Raw genomic sequence first — 19,993 nt, 5'->3', positions numbered from 1 at the left:
CTTTTCATAATTCCTAGATCAAACCGGATTTCTGCACTGTTATCATTCTATCAAGGAATTACAATGAATGTTGATATGATTACTTTCGACTCTCGAGGAAAACAAACGTATTCGTACAAATTAAACCGTTTTCGATCCTTGATTTGAAGAGCACCCTCCTGTCCACTATCTTCCTATTGCGAGGTTGTGAAAACGTCTATCTATCTTCGTCCTACCTGCTTCTTTAGGCTTAAATGCGATCCAAGTTCAATTTGACGGTTAGTTGTTGTGAGAAATTCATATAATTTCTTTTTCTTTTTCAACTTTAAAAAAGGATTTGTAAACATAGAATAGTCTGTCAACAGAATTGCTTGCGGTAACACATTTGGACCATTATACTAGTGGCAGCACGCACAGTGTTTAGAGGCCGCCCGGGACATTCATTCCCTACATCTTAGGCAGGTCGCACATACCTTGATGGATCCTGTTACATTAGATAGTTGCAAAAAGGTGGAACACAAAAATGCACGCAAGGAATGAGGAATATGGAAAGTTGTACGAAGGTGTAAGAAGAAGCGATCGACATTACGACTGGCTTTAGTCTTCACCTAAAATCTCTCACATCTTCTCGAAACAGCTTCATCGATATTTGGATCATTTAAAGCCTCTTTCTTCTTCGTTCTGAGAAGAAAGAAAACCACCGCTGGGGAGGAACTAGTAGCTTAACTCGGTCAAGCCCACTTCATGGTTTTTTTTAATTCTGCCACTATTCTTCTGCTACTAAACTGAGCCTTACTGGGGCGTCTACTAAAAAGAAGTGAGCAGATTCGATTTCTTGAAAGATTTTTTGATTCACCTTCCCGAAATCCGAGTATTTACTGATAGTTATCAATGCATTTTTTTATTAATATCCGGACGACGTGAATAGTATCGTGCATTAAAAGGCAAGGTACAACTCACATATCTGAAGTTTGAGGAATATCTAATCTTATTTCAGTTGTTTAAACAGTAAACATGAAAATGTGGACTCGCTCCCTTTGGATCAGTAGTATCGTAGGTTTTTCTAGGCACGTGGTAGGTGTAGGTGTGTGGTACTCGATCGAGTACTGATTCCGCCCGCTAACGCTCGGCCTCCCGTAGTCATCATCTCCGATATAACCGAACCAGGATCTTCTACGTGACGTGACATTTTCTACATCTCAGGCGCCATCCTACGCGTCAAAAAGCAACACATCACGAAACTGAGCGCGTTAAAATCTCTCCACAAACAAATATGGCACGTTCCCTTTTATTACCCAGAAAACAATCTTATTAACTGGAGGCATTTGAACGTAGTCGCTATCAAATTTGTGAACCACATCCCTTGCCCTATCTGATCGCGGAGAGATCCCAATATTCTCGATCTCCTGGCATGGTACTTCTAAAGGCATCACCCCATGAATCTGAGGTGGTGCAGATTTCAGGTGGAGTATTCTTATAAGGGATAGTAGATTATGGAGAGGAGGGTGATTCCATCCATTTCTTCCTAATTGCCGTAAAAAACGGTCCGGAAGGTTCGGCGCCGCACAAGGCTGACGCGCTCCAGTCGAACTCCTTGTAGAAAATAGTGCGCCAGAACGCTCGCCCGTATCTTCCGGGCCGTTTTTTACGGCATTTATGAAAAAATGGACGGAATCATCCCCCTCTTCATAATATACTATCCCGTATACGAATACTCCACCTGAAATCCGCACCACCTCAGATTCGTGGAGTGATGCCTTTAACTAATGAACGATTACCTAGGAGGAAGTGCACGTGCATTTCACAGTAACGTTCTTCTGATCTAAGGTGTCAAAATGATGTCATCACCACTGCGTACATTAACATCGTTATTAAGACAATGAATAGTAGTTGCTCCAAGTATGTAAACTTTGTTATTCAACCAAAACCGTGACAGAGAACAAATAGTGAAAAACTCAGTATAAAAACGACCAGCAGCTACCGCACCAGACCAGTGAAATAGTCGAGCAAGACGACGTGAACATGGTGCAGCTGCTCAAGCGGTTGCGCTAGAAGGAACTGGAAAAAGTAGAACTAGCGGTTGGAGTGGAGGTGGTACCAGAGAGAGCTGCAGTGATAGATGGTGCTAGCGGGATCCTTCTCTATCCTAACCGCAACGCTCCACCGCACGGCTTCGAGCGCAACCGCTTGCGTAACCGCACCGAGCTTCGTGTAGTTTTACCTACTACATTCGGAGTACACTCTCCAGAGATAATGCGGTTCCACAACAGCTCTGGGTCGCCAGTAGCTGATTTTCAATAGATTGAAACAGATGAGATAGGGTACTGCTAATCCAAAAGCCGAGACTGCATATACTTACTTGTAGACGAACAAAAAATACTGTAACAGCGAATAGCAGAGAAGATTTCTGCACTTTCTTGTACTCTCTAAGTTTATGTGCTCAATCAAGTCTCATCATGCTAAAATGAATACCCAAGAAGCCATAACTCTAGTTTTTCACTTAGATTTATTTTAAAAAATAAATGTCTTGGGATAATTTCACATGTAGGTCACTAAAAATAACTGGAATTATTCAGTAAAAAATAACGATAGTATATTGCATATCTTGGACACGATCTAAATTTGCCTCTTTATAATATTCAGTAAGAAACAATTGAATTCTAAACCACAACATACTGAACGACAACAAAAAAGGAGACCAAATAAAAAATGAAATATTTTGAACAACCACGACAAAGTGAGATCATTATTATCAAAAGATAGGCAAGGTTCTACTATCAAAGGGTGAAGTCTTAGGCAACTGGTTTAATGCCGTATTCCATGACAGACTCAATAATCCACTGCGCCGATACCATATTGTATCTAGTAGGATGACGATGGAATTTGTTAGGAATCTGAAGCACGACATCTTGAAACAATTTGAATGAAAGTTGGATTGTAGTACATAATTTCAAGGTTACTTACACTTCTTGTCATTGTAACGTCATACACGATGAATATTGGTGATGATAGTTGCGGTGCGTGGAATGGAAGGGGAGCACTTTCTTCGTATTCTGGCTCGCCTACAGACAGCTCACCCCCTCCGAGCCTTATAAGATCAGGAAGCAGTCGACGATCATCTGCATGATGCAGAAACATTCATATTCATTCATAGCATTACTTTCGTAGTAAAACAGTGACGGAGAACTAAAACTTTGGTAGGCTAGTGATTGAAAGAGACCAACTGAGAGAAACTAAAAACTAAAGAAACACAATACGGAGAAACAGACGTTGAGAAACTTTTAAACCGCAAGTGAAAAAACTGCGGTACGTCTTGCTTCATCTACCCTCATATAACCAGATTATCGTCCTTCTTAGCTTTAGCACAAGTAGATATCAACATGGCAAAAACATACCAATGCCTTTATACTTCTTCAGCAGTAAGTAAAAGACGCAGCCGTGAAATAGTCCAGGTTCCTATGAAAAGAAACAAAATGAAATACAAAAACGTCTCAATACGTTTGTAATAATTCATATCATCTCATTTTAGAGTATCCTCCAAGTCTACTGACCATTCTTTCTTTGCTTTTTCTGCATCGCTCCAAGGAGTTTACCACCACATCGTTTTCCAGGTATCTCAGCTTCGAAACCTCATAACTGTAAAACATACTAATACAGCTACTCTACGAGGATTGCATTATGTTTATTAAACCTTACTGCAAATGGGGCACTGTTTTATTTAAACGCACACACTCTTTCAGCCAGTCCACGCTCATAATGCGAGTGTTCCTGGACAAAAATATAGGGATAGACAATCTTGCTAGTTAGCGAAACTATGAATGATTATGAGTGATGCAACGAAAAGTCCCGTAGAGCTACTTCAGGGCAAAATATCTCACAAAGAACAAGCAAAATGCAGTGATCTCGCAACTAGTTTAGAAGTCTCTGGTAAAGTGTCGTTGGGGGGGGACGCGCAGTGGCGCCTTTATTTCTCGAAGTAAACAAATTAATCGGGGCATTAAGGCCTAAGTATTAGTCTTAGAGGATCTATGACATGTAAACCTAAGTTACTAAGAGAAAAAAGTAAGTTAAAGCTTCAGGAAATAAGGGCGTCACCGAGTGCTCCCCTCCCTAACGACACTTAGCCCGTAGTCTCTCACGATGGAAGCAAATACGAGCAGGAATAAAAAATTAGAAGTAAATTAACAAACTGCAGCATTGCTCTTAACAAATCGGCATCGACACTAGCGACTCCATCGGCATCAGCTGCAACAACATAATGCGTTGTCGCTTCATCGCAGAATTCCACGACCTTCAATTTAAGAAATCTGAATACAAAAAGCTCCTGTCCTAATAAAAAGGTTGCATGGGAGGAAGTTGCAGTCAAAGATAAGCATATATATATATATATATATATATATATATATATATATATATAATGGTATACCGTCATCAATTTGTTAAGAAGCGACTGCTCGCCATATGTAAGGGTTCTCTTTACATCTTTTGCATAACATACAATGTAGACATCAGGAAGTCGCGGAACCACTGGAATAGACAATGAGTCAAATATTCAGATTCTGTAAAAGAAGTATTGGTGTGACTCACACAGCTGTCTTGGGTGGGTGCGGTATTTCTCTACCAACGAACGTAGTGGTGAACGAGGTTGTGCTAACTGGGATGGTGTTTCTTGTCTAATATTTCGGATCTGAAATTTTCTTCAATGGAGACTAGACTAAAAGTGTTGGCTAAAAGAATAGTGTACAAGAAAAATGCATACGTAATCGAAAAACTTCTGCTGGAACACTGAATGAAAAAACAAAAGATTTCACCGAAAGTGATTACTTCAATCATCTTTCAAATAAATCGATGAATGCAGAGCGATATAGCACTTACATGGTATTTCCTCAGTCTGAGTGCATGAGATATTTTCATTATATAAACAACATTATCCCAATCGGACAAACCCAAACCATCAAATATAATATGCACTGGCTGTGGTATCTCATTTTTGTTATCAACACACGGCCTTATGTTCGAAAGAGACTCAGGAAATAGAGAGAAGAATAAACATCCCCTTGTTCCTGTCTCTTTCCTAAGTTATGCTCAAGTCGAAGACATTCGCATTTACTCGATGCAGCAGATTCGGCGTAGACTACATGTGAGCATAACAGCTTGTAAGCTGCAGCACATAGAAATACCATTACACACCTTCAAAAAAATAAAGTAGTCTTCACCCAACAGGCCACCTTTATAACTCTATACCACTGGAGTGAAAAAAGGATGCAGTCACTTCTCCAGCAACAACAGCAAAAAAAAAACCCTTATCGTCTGTCTGCAAAAAGGAGCGTCGATGGTGCATGCAACAATCTCAGCATTACTTGCAAACGCAAAGGATGGAGTATGATTATCTGTACACTTGAGGTATGAACAAACGTTTGAGTCACAAAATTCGAGCACTTACATCACTGAACCAAAACTATTTCAGGAAGGAAACAGAACAAAAGAGAGAAAGCCGCAGCATCCACTTAACTTGCAATGTATGTGAGCATTAGAGAAATGTTAGAACCAACCGTTTTGCTGGCACCTTTTGATAGCAAATATCTGGCTATTTCCTCATTCCCTTGTGCTACAGCCACATGAAGGGCAGTGTTGCAGTCGGGACCACCTGCAAGTTCTAAAAATGTGAACAAAATGGTACAACGCTGATGGTACTATTACTATGTCACGCCTACAATTAGCATTAATAACTGCTCCTCCCCGCTCGACAAGCACTTTACAAATATCCAAACGTTTCATTTCGACAGCAACAAAGAGAGGGGTTCGCTTCTGCTGATCACGGTTATTGACATCGTGTCCAGCCTGAAAAATATCAAATTTTCATACATAATTTCTAGGGAGGCAAAAGCAAAAAACGTTTGAAGTAAGCAATCGTACTTCGATAGCACTCTTAACTTGGTCCAGTTCACCACTGATCACTGCATCCATAACCGGATCATCAATACGCGAATATGGTCGTGGAGTAGAAAATGAGGACTTGCGGCCGCGAGAAGACGAAGAAATCTGAGAAACGACTAGTTATGACAACAACGAAAAGCAAAAAACTTGCAGACGTACTTCTACTTTAGGACCTCGCTTAGGAGTTACTCGATCATCTTGTACGGACGTCGAAGGAACCACAAATTCCTCTCCTTCCTGTATTTCAATCTTCAGAGTAGTCTTCGGAGGTACGTTTGTACGGCCCCTCCGAAGAAGGTCCAGCCACGGTGCTTCAGTCTAAAATAATCAAGAAATTGTTATGAGTCCAGATTTAGAAAGTGTCAAGATTTTGTGAACGAAAAAAGTGGTAGCCTGTCAATAATTTTAAATAAGCTTACGTCTTTCCCTCCCTTGTCAAAGGTTTTTGTAGGTTTCACCGCGAAATAATTATAACTTTTCTCGCCCCGATATGTTTTCACCTCCTGCAATTAGCGTATATCACAGCACATCTACAAAAAGTGGCATTTCTCACAAACAACAAATAACATCACAATATATTACAGATTTCCCTGGCACTACCTGGGTGGCCTCCTTCTGGAACATTTCATTGCGAGCATGAAGAGCTTGAGAAAGGAACAGGTTTGGTCGTTGTGTTGATGACATCAATGGCTGGTCAAACTGCGGTGCACTGTCGGTAATAATACCGTCCTCTCTTAATACAATGATGCACTGAAAGAATAGACCGGCAAAAGAAAAACGATAGGAAATTTCGAGAAACGTACACTGGAGTCACTGCCAGATCCTCATCAGAAAGGCGATCAAAGCACTCCGCAAACTCCACAACAGTCTGCGAATTCGCTCTGATTTGTCCATCATTAACGTCAGCGGTCAAATGAGGATTGGTTGGAGGTGGTGTGAGATTTAGTTCCTCCGAGAAATCACTCGCAGGTGAGCTGACGAGGAAATTTCAACATCCAGAAATAAAATAAACGAACATAGAAAATTACTCCAAGTCAAGATCGTTCTCTAGGTCTTCAGAAGACAGACGCTGAGTGCTGATGAACTCGTTGACAGCGCTGAAATGACTGTTGCGCTAAAACAACAATGCGAATGTAAAAGAGTGGTGTTTTAGCGATACTATTTTATGAAAGGTAGGCTTGTAAACTTAAAGGCATCACCCCACGAATCTGAGGTGGCACGGATTTCATGTGGAGTAATCGTATACGGGATAGTAGATTATGGAGAGGGTGATTCCGTCCATTTCTTCCTAAATGCCGTAAAAAACGGCCCGGAAGATGCGGCGCGTGCACGACATTGCTCATTTGAAAACAGACGCTTTCAAATACGTAGACGAAGGTCGCAGTTTCGCTTCTAATTGAGCTCGCATGGAACCTTTTTCGATCTATAACGCTATTTGGCCCGTGACCAAGAAAGAACGCAAAGATGTGGAACGCTGCCTCGAAGTCATACAAAAAGATGCTACGGTTAACGACCGGCATCATCTGTCTTACCGTAACTTGTAGAGCGGACAAGCTGCATGGAACGCGCCTTGGTACAGTCGCGTCCTACGCCAATATTCCCTAATATGGGGGTAGATCTAAATGCATCCAGCAAATAACCACGGAGACTGTCGAAACAACAATGGCCTCATGCGATCCAAACGAATTTCCACTGACATGGAGCTGACTGGCATCCACGCAGAATCAAGCAAATAATCAGCAAAAGCCACCTAACAACCATAGGCAGCAAACGGGGACAGAAACTGAAGAGAAAGAAGAGGAAGGACGATTTTTGATTACAAGCGAAAACAACTACCAAAGCTCAAAAAACAATCGGAAATTGAACACCAACCCAATTGTTGCAAAATGGGAATAGTTGGTATTTCATCAATTGAATGACCATAGGTTAGTTCTGTCAATTCACTCTACCGACAGATCACATGAGAAAACCAATCGAAAAACATACTTGTTCCTAGCGGTTTGGTTAACTTCATCTGCAGAGGCGAAGTCATGACCTTTAAGAAGCGCCTGTGTTTGTGCAATCGTACCAGCAGCAGTCACTTCTCCTTCGTTTGCGAGGCATTTTTCGTACTGCAAATGACTTCCATGAGATCGTACATGCTTTTCTATATTTTATGTCAATAGCAACAGCGCAACATTAATCCTAGTCTTACTTCGTCCAGCAACAGTCTGAAATCGTTGATGTGATGTGCAAGATTATTGAAGATTATAGCGGCCTTAGGATGGTTCACTTCCAGAGGACACGCGCACATAGGGCAAAGAACGAGCGTGTTCATTGATGAATAAGAATTGATGCAGTCCCTGAAAAGCATCAATCAAGCAAAAACAGCGCATGTCCAGAAGAACAAAACAGTATGGCAACAATTACCAGCAGAAAGCATGCTTACAAGTCGTCCCCAGCGTTTGTAAGTTGTCAGATTCTTGCCTACTGAAAGACATAACTTATAGTTACATTTAAAAAAAAAACTAATAATACAATAAGATACCATTCCGGATTAGCACAACAAATCAGCTTAGCGAAAGCCTCGGCGGCAACTTTGGTTTGTTCAAATGCGGGCATCCTGAACAGTTCGATATTGCATGATACGGAAGTATATGCTCAAATGATCCAACTTCCAATTCTCTTAAGGTCTAACACCTCTAAGCGGATGACCACAACAACACTGCCATCTTCTGATTTTCCGATTTAAGTAACGCACAAAAAGCGGTACAAACTGCATCCCTAGTTCCGCTGTTTCACGATAAGTGAACTAAAGTGAAGAGCAAATAAAGTATCTACTTATCAATACACTGCATTCGACAGATAAAAGTACTAAATTGAAATTTGAAGCTTCGCGCATCATTACTGGCGCAAATTTTCAAACTCGTCCAATTCTCGTTCTCTCTCCCATTTAGCCGTTTTGATGCTAGTATTGCCAAGGCGATTCGTTGCAAATTTGTCACGATATGAAGCTGTAGTGACTGTGACAAGTTCTTTTATGGCAAGATTCGATCTACCTCCATCGAAGGACGGACATGCATACTCACTTTAATTGGGCTAGATCGACTTGACCCTGCTTCCTAGAAGCGCAGTCAGGGATTTCAGTGAACGCTCTGGGCACGAACAAGCTGCTTAACTTGCATAGTTATACATAGGAAATTACATACAGTAGGGTTAAAACAACATGAAGCACTTCGGAGCTGCGTAAGCGTGTGCGCTCGAAGCGATGTGGTGGAGCGTAGCGGTCAGGATCGAGGTAGACCGTCCCTAGCACCATTCGTTGCTGCAGTTTGGAGCGGTTCCACCTCGATTCTAAACAATAGCTCCATCACGCCGCTTCGAGCGCAACTGCTTACACAATTGTACCGTGCTTTATTTCGTTTTGACCCTACTGTATTTCTTGTTCATTTCAACGCATAGAAAGAAACAACTGATTTGTAATATGTAACCACAAAATACAAATTGCAGACACAGTTTATATCATTAGTTTATTTAATTGTCAGTCCCTTTCAGACATCCAAATTTCTTTCGTGCACACGTTTGATGTGCTTCCTGAGCTCACTCGCAAGAGGATACCTCAAAATACAGCATGTTACGAAACTGAATACAAACTACAAAGATAGAAATAATACCTCTTTCCACAAGTAAGACATCCATAGTCCTTCTTGTTCTCATGCATTCTCCTTCGGTGTAAACTCAAAGAAGAGTTTGATGCGAGCGCTTTCGAGCACAATTCGCAGGCATAGGGTAATGCTGGCTAAAAAGAACTAGCGTCACAAATGATGTTGGAAGAGTTCAAGAAAATAATTTACTGTATACATAGAACTGCGTACCGATTGTGCCTTGATGTAGGAGAGCCGTTCGACCTCATCGCTCCCAAGCTTAGTTGGATGCTTTCTCTCGATATGACGTCTACGAGATTGCATAGAGGCGAACACAAGAAAGCAAATAGGGCATGATTTGTCTAAAAAGTTGTATAGCACTGACCTAAGAACAAAGCAAAACGATGGAATACGGCAAAAAAAGAAAGATTGCTAACCCTTCACCGGCCTTCCGGAGCTACTTCCAGTAGCGACCGCAGAGGACGACCCCGAGGGTGGAATATCCGATTCCGATGAACCGCTTTCAACAGTCCCTGAGATCATCGCATCAACAAATTCAACAAGTCAAAGACATATTTTGATGAGTCCGTTCGTACCGTGAGATATATTGTCGTTCATCGAACAGTTGCTAACACTTCGAGCACTTCAATAAGTGCTCCTAAATGGTGGTTACTCTATTGCAATCGGAAATACGGTCACTTATAAATCCATTCATACATTTAAAACACAAAAGGTTCCACAACCACCGCTAAGGGATAAAGTAAAGTGGTGAGTATCCGCGTCTGTCACAAAAACCGTAGTCAGGTGAAAACGACATGAAACTATATGCAGTTGCGAAAGCGGCTACGCTCGAAGCGGTGGAGCGTAGCGGGTGTTGTCGTGGCGGGACCCTTACTAGCACAACTCATAGCTGAAGTCCGAGTGAGGCCAACGATGGCTTCACATCGAGCTGCTTTGAGCACTCTTCCAAACCTTTTTAACCCTTTCAAATATTTATATTGTTAAACTACACAACATTACGAAGACGCTCTCTTAAACTGAAGTAAACTCTGACTCTTGATTTGAATTGAGCATGTCATATTGATGTAGCAGAGACATGACCGCAAACTCTTCTACCTACTGATAATACGGCGTAGGTAGGTTTGACAATTGCATTTTGGAAGTTGTTTTCAACTGTTGTAAATGATCCATGAAAATGTATTGTGAAACACATGGGAAACTTCTGTATTTTCACAATAATATTGTTGTTTTGGGCTTTCAGTAACCTTAAATCTGAAATTCTTTCTATGTGGTTAGTTTTTTTTTTTTTTTTTTAATGAAGCTTTCATGTTTGCATGCAATTCTAGCTTGTAATTTATGCACTTCACTTCAATCGTGGTGGATTCTCTACTGTCTAGAATGCAATTGAAGTGCGATGCATATATCCGCAGCGCTTTTGGATTGAACTACGGTAGATCCTCTGAGGAACTTGGTCGATATTCGTGTTTCGAAAATCCACTGATGAGTCTCATCTTACGTTGTTCCACTGTAGTCTATTTCGCAAAATCGATACTAATCTCTTCGTTTCCCATATTTCCTCCTCAATGAAATGTTTTTTTCTTCAACCTGCTGTTGTTAGTTGTATTGCTTGTTTTTCTGTTTGTTCTTTGATACACACATTGCAAAACATGGATGTTCTACTTTTTTGCCTTTTTAATGTAATTTTTCGTTGCTGTTTTATTTGAATCTTAAATTATTATTATTATTTAAATCTTAAGAAATGAATATTCTCACTATCATACATCCAAGGAGATTTTATATCACCCATGTACTTCTGGTGCTTCGTTTTTTTTTTTTTTCGTTTCATTTAGGCTTCAATCTCACCATTTCAGATATTCGGACCTCGTGTTGTTGAAATGTAGACATCTCCCCTTCAAAAGATGCACAACAGCTCGTCACTTTTGGAAGCAACACTGAAGGAAGCCCGTTGCATTGTTGTTACTTGTAACTTTGGCAAGGACAGACGAGTGGGTATAAGCAGGATGGAGCCCCGACTTAGTGCGAATTTTCTTTTCCTATGACATTTACTTCGTAAAGCCAAGTTCTTTTGCTAGGAGCAGTGACGAAAATTTTTGTTCAGTGTAATATTTGTAGAAATACGTTCTCTGCTGCAGTTATGTGTGATGTTTATCTAAAATTTGACTGAGATGTTTAGTAAAATCTTTCTAACATGTTTACCACCATTACAAAATCTTGTGGAACTATAAGTACATCTCCAATTACGGAATTTCTAACGCACGTTGTGCAATCGTATCGAAACAACCCTTGTATTGCAGCTGCGCTAGCGGCTGCGGTGTAGCTTCATTAGCTCCATAGTCCGATAGAGCAAGAGAATATACAAGCAGCCACCCACTTAATTGTCTCGCAAGAAAATTCGTTGTGTGTCGGCTTCATTTTTAGCTTTGTATGTTATTCTCTTTTCTTTTTTTTTTTGCAAAAAAAGATCAAAATTGTATACGCCTTTCTGATTGATATATGGAAAAGGGGATTGCGTCAGATAAAGAAAGTGCGCGCATTCTGCTGTAATTCAAAACGACCTGAAGCCCGCTGCAAATGCGTAAATGGCTGTGCTATAGTCTGCAGCTGCTGCCGATTGCGATCGAGGAAGGACCTTCGCTTGCTGCATCGGATTGTAGAAATGGGTAAGCTGCCACTTCAATCAAAGCTACTAGCTTCACCGCTGCACTCTGACCGCAGCCACTTATGCAACTGCGCCAGACTATAGCTCGTCTTAACCCGACTATGGAAGACACGCGGTCATCGCGACAGAAGTGATTGATGACGACTGTGTCCTCCAATCCTGAGCATTTTTTGAATTTCTTTTCGATTCCATTGCTTTCGACTAACGCGTCGTTGCGTAGAAAATAGGATCTTAAATAAACAACGTCACTTGTTCAGGTTCTAGAAACATAATAATAGAAAAGATAACAAAATAGGAGAATAGGAGCCATGTACAATTTGTAGGACATAAGAATATGGTGTATGAACATTAGATGGATGCGCACTATTAGAAGTTAACGAAGTAGGAATAGTGACCAACATAACAGTTATATGATTCTTTATTACTATACTTTCACTCACCAGATCTTTGTTTTCAGAAACCACAATTTGCGATCAACTTCGACTTGAAAAAAAAAAAACTATTTTATTTTACAAACATGAAATCTACTGGTCTTCTACAAACATCTATTCGAGAGTGGCTTTTACGTCCTTCCACTGCTTTCCGGCATTCACCTAAAACATAAATTTATAAAATAATGTAGATATATAATATAAAATAATGTCTGCACAAACAAATAATTCCGAAGAAAAAGCTCTAGAATTCAATACCGTGAATTTCCCAAACAAGTGTTCTAAAGAAGTCTACTGAACTATTTGGTGAAGAACAAGGAATACAAGAGTGGGAAACAGTTGTGTGTAGGGATATGGAACTTTTCGAACAAAACAAACACCTTCAAATAAGCCCTTTTCTGTCTGTACTTAACATTTGTAAACGTTCTTTATGAAAGGTAAGAAGTTATTTATTTCTAGAACAGAAAGACTTGGCTGTTTTCTCTGTAGAAGCTTTTGTCAATTCCACGATTGGTTCCTAGAGCAAAACGCATCCCGATCTTCTCTCATTCAATAAACAAGTAGTGGGGATCTCACAAAAACAGAAAACCACCCCACCTTGTAAGAGCGTTTAAGAAAAATTCAGTTAGAATAAAATGCAAAGCATAGATATAAAGGATGGTGAAGAACTTCAGCAGCGATGTGGATAGGCTGAGAATTTTCATTCTAAACCAATTTCATTTAAACCGAGCAGATTTCAAAATTCCCCGCGTCATACACAGAAAAAAATTCAAAAGGACCAGAGCATTATTATTTATATGAGTTGACCGGCAATGCATTCCGTATCACATCTCATTCTAAATCGCTATGTGTAGTCTATCCAAGTCCCGCGACAACGGAAATAACAGTGGAAGTACCGGACCTCAAGGGTAGGAGATTTGACGACGACGGGTGTTTCTATTTGCTAGTGACGAACCGTCTTAAGGTACGACGAACGAATGTAATAAGTAGCATCTCTTTTCTATCTAAGAGTTTTGCTTTAAAAAATCTACAAACTTGCAAATTCTACGTTACACTAACCACATCAAAATTCATCTTTTAACTTTGAACTATCATCTTCGTTTTAAGAGAAAAAGCCGGTTTGTTCAACTGTGGCTTCTTGGCAACATCGTTTTTTTTGAGGAGAGGGAAGATGTTGCTGTTCGATTCCCCTACTCTAAGAAATTCTTTCATAGCCGGCGGTACCATATTTGTCCAGACCACTCATTCTAGGACTTCCCACCAAATGATGTTTTTTTTTCTTCTTTTGTCAAATTCTAAGACTGTATGAGAGTTCCGCTCTTACATAGAATACAGAATCTTCAAGGAACATAATGATACATGATGCTGTTTTAAACTTATTTCGTTCCAAAGTAAATTATTTTCAAACGCCCGTGTTTTGTTTACCAAAGATCCAGTGAAAGATATGAGATAAGCTATGATATAGATAGTGAAGGATATGAGACAATAAACATATGTTGAGATATCTGTCACAGCAAGGAACATTAAAATAACTGATTAATTATAACTTCTTAATCAATAAAGAAAATTCAACTGTCATCGTGCTTGAATAGAAACAAAAAGAAACGGCGGAACCCACTTTGTCCCAATATGCATCAGCAACTCCATTGAAAGCATAGTTCATGAGGAAGGCACCAACACCTGCAGCAAGGAAAAGTGTGGAGAAGCGACGAGTGATGTTCCGGTACACTAGAGATCCAACAGACATTTCCTAAAACAACAAATGATGGAGAAAAATACGAGGTAGAAGCGGCAACTCGACTGGGCAAAATCATACTAGAATTGTAGATCAATGAATACAAAGAATATAATGATACAACAACCATAACTTCAAAAATGGATACTTCAGCACAAGGTGCTTTGGCTCCCACCCTCGAAACCATTTACTCTCGGTTATTGCAATTATGTCAAAATGTTCAAACCTACTACACTTAGGCATTCAAAAATGAAAGAAAATGACTACAGCGCAGTACATAAGTAGTGCAAGATTGGGAAACCTCTTTCAAATTTATTGTCGTCGACATCACTTTCAGATCAAAACGTTTCTGTGAGAGAGAGAAGAAGAAGAAGAAGAATTTGCTGCTTTAATATTGTGAGGAAGGATTTAGGGCATTTCAGGCCATTTTCGAACATTGCTTCCTTTCATGTGGCTTTTTTCACAATAATGGAAAAAATGGAAGGGGAACACATAATGATTAGTAATCTACAATCGGTAGCAAGTTATATTACATAAGAAATCATGAAATTCTGTTGTCAAATCTTATAGAAATATGGAAAAGGCCACCTTCATAGATCCTTTAAGATGAGAGCAAAAAATAAATATCAAGTTATTTCAGGTCTAGTATCTAACAATCTTACTAGCATGTAAAGTAACGACAAGATCACCGTCAATGCATCTCCAATGAACTTTTCCAAAGTTTTTTTTTTGTTCCGCATTTTTTTCTCTCTCCCTTCTTTTTTTATGAGGTTAAACTTTGTTGCTAACTGCTCACTGAAAGTACAAAAAAAAAGAACACAACTGCATTCATCTGCAATGATTGTAGTAGATTTGTATGATCTGGCGTAATCAGCTATTCATTGCAAGGAAAATGTAGTTGGAGTGGAACACTCTCCGCGTACTTATTTCTGCAAGTTCTATCTTCATTTTTTTCTCTCAGTAGCTTTAGCTCACATATTGTAGATCCTCTAAGACTAATGCTTAGTTTCTAGAACGGCGACTAACTTAGTCATTTACTTCCAGAAATAAGAGCGCGGCAGAGTGCCTCGCGCCCACCCTCCCAACTACTCGTTATTGCTAAGTTTAGTGCTCTTGACATGGGAGTTGCTATCTTCCTCTGCTGGAAATTGCGCACAGTTTCTTCTTTGCAATCAAACTTTACCGAACGTGGACACCACATCGAGGCGATCAAAACGAGTTGTCCTAATGATTTCAATACAACACAAGTTCCCAAGTTACATTAATTGCAGTGACAATTAAATGCAATGCAAACACACCACTACGACCACAGGAGAGACATGCGACAACAACAAGGCGCTTATACCTGGTGTAAATTAGTTAGGACTATTGAATCAACTAGTCAGACAACTTTATATCATGATCAAATTGTTAATATGCAGTGTCAACGAAGTTGTCAACAAATCCGAGGAAAAGTTCGTCCTATCGAGCCCGCACAACGCGGCAACTCGTCCGCATCCGCATGTCTTGCTGCATGTTGGAATAACAGCGTACATACCTTCGAAGAAATGGAGATATGTATCGGTAAGGACAAGTGCGTTTGTTCGCAAAAAAGGTTCTATCTTGTTGATAAGTAAAATGCTGCGCTACGACCGACAAGGTGACTTGAGTTACGAGTGATGAGATGACCATAGCCAGTAGCAGTTCTAGATACTCGTGGCTTCCCGATGTAACTCTCATCTCAGTTTGAAAATTTATCGAGTTTGTTCCCGTGCTGCGCTTATGTTTGTACCGAAAATAAACGAGAGGGAAAGTTGCTGTACAGTCAATACGCAGTCAGTGGCATGGACCCCAAGGGGTTTCGCAGTAAGAACGAAATGCACGAAGCTTTCACAAAAACATTGAGAACTACAAGAAAACAGAAACGAAAACTACTCACCACCTTAGAGCCGTGGAATATCGCTGACAGAATTGTTGCGGATGAGGACGAGACACCCGTTCTGACCGAATGCTGAAATAGGTCTCGTACAGATTCTATTTCCTCCTTTAATAACTATGAGTCGAAACCCGGTGCTAGGCCTAAATTTCTTGTTTTGGTTTTGTGTTTTATACGTAAAGAGTTGCTTGAAAGTTTTGTTTTTGAGCTTTATTGTTAAACGGTAACATTGACGTACTTCTAAGTGACACGTTAGGTGTTAGGGATTCGCTTGCTTCGAAGGGAAGTCCTCAGGTATACGAGTTATTGAAAGTGATCTCGTTTGACGTAAAGTTGCGTTAAATCACAATCTTCAGCTCTTTTCTTCTTTTTCGAGAATCATCCTGCTTACGTTGTTTTATGCGGGTTATCTATTCTTTTGGTTTTGAAACCGCCATTTTTTCCAAAAATCCCAATTTATTTCCAAATTTCAGGGGAACCTGTTGCTAGGATGACCAACTCAAAGGGTCTCAGGCGCGGAACGCGCTACATGTTCGCTCGAGACTTTCGTAAGCACGGAATTGAACATTTGTCGACTTACTATCGCATCTACAAGCGTGGAGACATCGTCGACATTAAAGCAAATGGGGCCTTCCAAAAGGGCATGCCCTTTAAGGCTTACCACGGAAAGACCGGAACTGTCTTCAACGTTACAAAGAGCGCCGTTGGAGTGATTGTGAACAAACGTGTGCGGTAGGCTGTTTCCTTGTTTTGATTTCCTTTCTTTTTTCAGATATATTTTTACACTACGATTTTTTCATTGTGTATTGCTATAGTGTTCTTTTTTCCTGTTAGAGTTAGTATCCATGGTTTTTGGTTTTTTGGATGGTTTTTTTTTGCAAGAAAAGTCGAAAGGAAAATGTAGTTGGGGTCACTTAACTGAGCTCTTATTTCAGGGACCTCTATCTTCCTTTTAACCTTAGTAAGTTTGGCTTACAGGCCACAGATCCTCTAAGACTAATGTTTAGTTCCTCCCCACCACCACCAACTACACTTTACCCGAAGCTTCTTGAATTGTGTTTGCTAAGAATGATAGAATTCACTGGTGAATATTCTCCTTGTTGTCATTTAGTTTAAAAAATGTCTTTAGCATGTTTCTAGTTCGTCCTCACGTTTAAGCGTTGACGATTCGCGAACATGCAAAATCAATTCACTAGTTGTGCATCGCGCTGTTTTATTACAGTAGCACAAAAGTGGGACATATCTGAAGTTGTTTGTAGTACTACTGCTCTTACGTAGCAGTTAATCCATATAGATGGTGTTCCAATTATAAATAGTTGACATAGGCAAATACTTCCTATCATTGACACCAACATTTGCTAAGTGTGATTTATTACTAATCCATACGCAGTATCCGCATAATTGGGGGAAGCTAAAATTTCGCTTGAAAAAGTATCGTCTATGATTAGTTGCCAGTTCCTCCATCATCAGCTATTAATAATTAGCTATTAATCCTTTTTTTTTCGTTTGATTGAACTCTTATTTCTGATCATATTTATGAAAATCGGCCATAACGAAAATGCTTCGTCCTCATCATCATCTATACCAACCTAAGCAAACGAAGGACTAAACAGTTGACATTGCTCTTGTCATTCAAGTCAAGCTGTCAAAATTTCCTTCTTCTCTTCTTTTCTCTATTTGGGCGTCTCTGCTACTGAATTGATTCATTGTTAGAACTGCATATCTGATCAGCCTCATCGTAGTTACGCAACTTTTATACTTCAAAGCAGAACATTTTTACTGTATGTTTTTATTATTGTTAGTCGTCAGAGTCCTTGTTCCTCGACTATTTCGACAATATGACTATCTACTTTAGGTTGATTTCTTGCAAGGGGAGAGAAGGATGAATTGTGTGTTCGTGAAAGTACTGAGAGCGCGACGGTTCTTTGGATCTGCTATACGCACTTTTTTTTTCAAGAACTACAGCAGATCAGAAGAGACACGATGAAAGTAAACAGACCAACTTTAATAGGTTATCTCTTGATGCACTTGGAAGATATAGAATCACATCACTTTGCTCAAATAATAGATAAATTATCTTCAGCTTTAGAAAAAAAACTGGTCATTAACGGGTGAGTCAAAGACTTCTGAGACTAACTGCATTGTTGTGGTGCAGTGGTTTCAAGATGTTTATGAATATCATCATTTACGTAGATTGTTGAAGTGAATCAATTCTTAGAGTCAACGTTTATATAGATTTTAGTACTGAAACTGTCATTTGATCATGATTCTGAGAGGTCCTTTCTTTCTACATCTTTGTTTTGTCCTGACAGCTGCTGAGGCTGCGAGATCTGTTGGCAGTCTGAGCTTTATGATTATCCTTTAGTAAAAGTTCGTAAAAAAATTTTCTTTTCGGTTGTTGCGTGCATTATCTTCGAAGTAAGTTGTGCTGTGGATGCTCGTACTTTGATCCTATTTTTGCTATCATAGTGATGAAATAGTGTTTCGGGCTTGAGTCTATGATACCGACTACAGTTATTCTTGTTTTTGATCTTAACCATTCAAGTTATTTTTTACTAATAATAATGGAGATCTCTTTGTCCATTACTCGTTTGCACTCAAATTTTAGTGACTCTACTCGCATAAAAGCGTCAATTATCCTCTTTTTTAGTCTAGTATGTTAGTTTTAGTATGTTCTTTTTTGCCATCTGTCACTTCATTTCATTCATTTCGCCTAAATTTGGATAAACTGTGGTGGCATATTTTATACCTATTCGTTTCTTATGCGGTTTCTGTTCCAATCATTACGTTTTAATTTGGAATTCCTTCTACCATTCTGCAATCAAATGTTTTCAAATTTTTGCAGTCGTCATGCTGATTACATCAAACACGCCGTAAATTATTTTCTCAGCTTGCCGTTATAAGGAATATTTTCATCTACTTACTCCGAATAGAGCTTTGTGTGTCGGATTAGTGTTTATGTAGTTTTTTAAAGAGCGAATTAAGCCTTTGGCTATAGGTTTAAGCTATGATCATTGAAGATATATTATTGAAGTACAGTGTGAATGATTACCGAAGTTGCAACTGAACGTTCTGTACGGACATATTCACGTTCTTACTGTTGAATTAATTAGTCTCATTTGAGTGGTTCATCCTACTAGTTTTTCCTCTTAATTTAGTGTCTGTTGGGAGTCCAATTCCTAATTTTACCTTAGTTGGGTGTTTTTGAGAGTATTTATTTTCAAATGTGTACTATCCTACAAAACGATGAAACGAATATTCCGAATTATCGGAACTCGCGGTGCGACAAGTCTTTGTGATTGCCATTATACTATTTTGTACAATCACCTTTGTTTTGACATACATGAGTAAATGTTACTTAATCCATAAGTGTTGTCGTTATTTTTCACTTCCTAATTACATCTACCACCTACTTTTTCAGAGGACGAATAATTCCGAAGCGCATCAACATTAGAGTGGAGCACGTGAAACCGTCGACCTGCAGACAAGACTTCTTGAACCGTGTGAAGGCTAATGATGAAAAGAAGAAGGCAGCTAAGGCTGCTGGTCTCCCTGTTCCCACTCTAAAGCGCCTCCCCGTAGGACCTCGTGCAGGACATGTTGTTACCACCAAGAATAATGAGCCGGAACTTCTCGCTCCTCTGCGATACGAGATTGTCGCTTAACTTGTTTTGTTGTTCATAAATTGTTATT

At 39.6% G+C, this 19,993-nt stretch overlaps 4 protein-coding genes across 6 annotated transcripts; 1 reads left to right on the top strand and 3 right to left on the bottom strand.

Moving 5' to 3' along the window:
- Positions 1-2,771: 2,771 nt before the first annotated feature.
- Positions 2,772-9,214, bottom strand: RB195_009780 (uncharacterized protein; the record flags this gene model as incomplete). Of its 2 annotated transcripts, XM_064190485.1 has the most annotated exons (22): positions 2,772-2,873; positions 2,944-3,098; positions 3,375-3,435; positions 3,531-3,615; positions 3,676-3,747; positions 4,170-4,270; positions 4,406-4,506; positions 4,567-4,666; positions 5,532-5,626; positions 5,694-5,820; positions 5,896-6,021; positions 6,076-6,234; positions 6,336-6,419; positions 6,517-6,649; positions 6,720-6,890; positions 6,945-7,013; positions 7,903-8,027; positions 8,111-8,258; positions 8,326-8,385; positions 8,444-8,518; positions 8,985-9,050; positions 9,105-9,214. In XM_064190485.1, 22 exons carry the CDS (start codon positions 9,212-9,214, stop codon positions 2,772-2,774), a joined length of 2,325 nt encoding a protein of 774 aa, XP_064048067.1. The 2 variants fall into 2 exon arrangements, with proteins under 2 accessions (XP_064048067.1, XP_064048068.1); XM_064190484.1 differs by lacking the exons at positions 8,985-9,050; positions 9,105-9,214 and having other exon boundaries at positions 8,444-8,517.
- Positions 9,215-9,446: 232 nt separating this feature from the next.
- Positions 9,447-10,157, bottom strand: RB195_009779 (uncharacterized protein; the record flags this gene model as incomplete). The annotated part of the gene is made up of 5 exons (XM_013444445.2): positions 9,447-9,513; positions 9,570-9,694; positions 9,771-9,901; positions 9,977-10,072; positions 10,136-10,157. 5 exons carry the CDS (start codon positions 10,155-10,157, stop codon positions 9,447-9,449), a joined length of 441 nt encoding a protein of 146 aa, XP_013299899.2.
- Positions 10,158-12,764: 2,607 nt separating this feature from the next.
- On the bottom strand, positions 12,765-16,737 carry RB195_009778 (uncharacterized protein; the record flags this gene model as incomplete). Its single annotated transcript, XM_013444444.2, has 4 exons — positions 12,765-12,812; positions 14,269-14,400; positions 16,304-16,375; positions 16,732-16,737. The coding sequence occupies 4 exons, from the start codon at positions 16,735-16,737 to the stop codon at positions 12,765-12,767; spliced, it is 258 nt and encodes an 85-aa protein (XP_013299898.2).
- Positions 15,667-19,965, top strand: RB195_009777 (uncharacterized protein; the record flags this gene model as incomplete). 2 transcript variants are annotated; one of them, XM_064190483.1, is made up of 4 exons in its annotated part: positions 15,667-15,735; positions 15,807-15,948; positions 16,774-17,032; positions 19,722-19,965. In XM_064190483.1, 4 exons carry the CDS (start codon positions 15,667-15,669, stop codon positions 19,963-19,965), a joined length of 714 nt encoding a protein of 237 aa, XP_064048066.1. The 2 variants fall into 2 exon arrangements, with proteins under 2 accessions (XP_064048066.1, XP_013299897.2); XM_013444443.2 differs by lacking the exons at positions 15,667-15,735; positions 15,807-15,948 and having other exon boundaries at positions 16,830-17,032.
- Positions 19,966-19,993: the final 28 nt, after the last annotated feature.

The sequence above is a fragment of the Necator americanus genome, chromosome III (genome assembly GCF_031761385.1).
Source record: "Necator americanus strain Aroian chromosome III, whole genome shotgun sequence".
NCBI classification, from domain to species: Eukaryota; Metazoa; Nematoda; class Chromadorea; order Rhabditida; family Ancylostomatidae; genus Necator; species Necator americanus.
The sequence above is the reverse complement of the archived record's forward strand: the minus strand, read 5'-3'. Positions and strand labels throughout refer to the sequence as shown.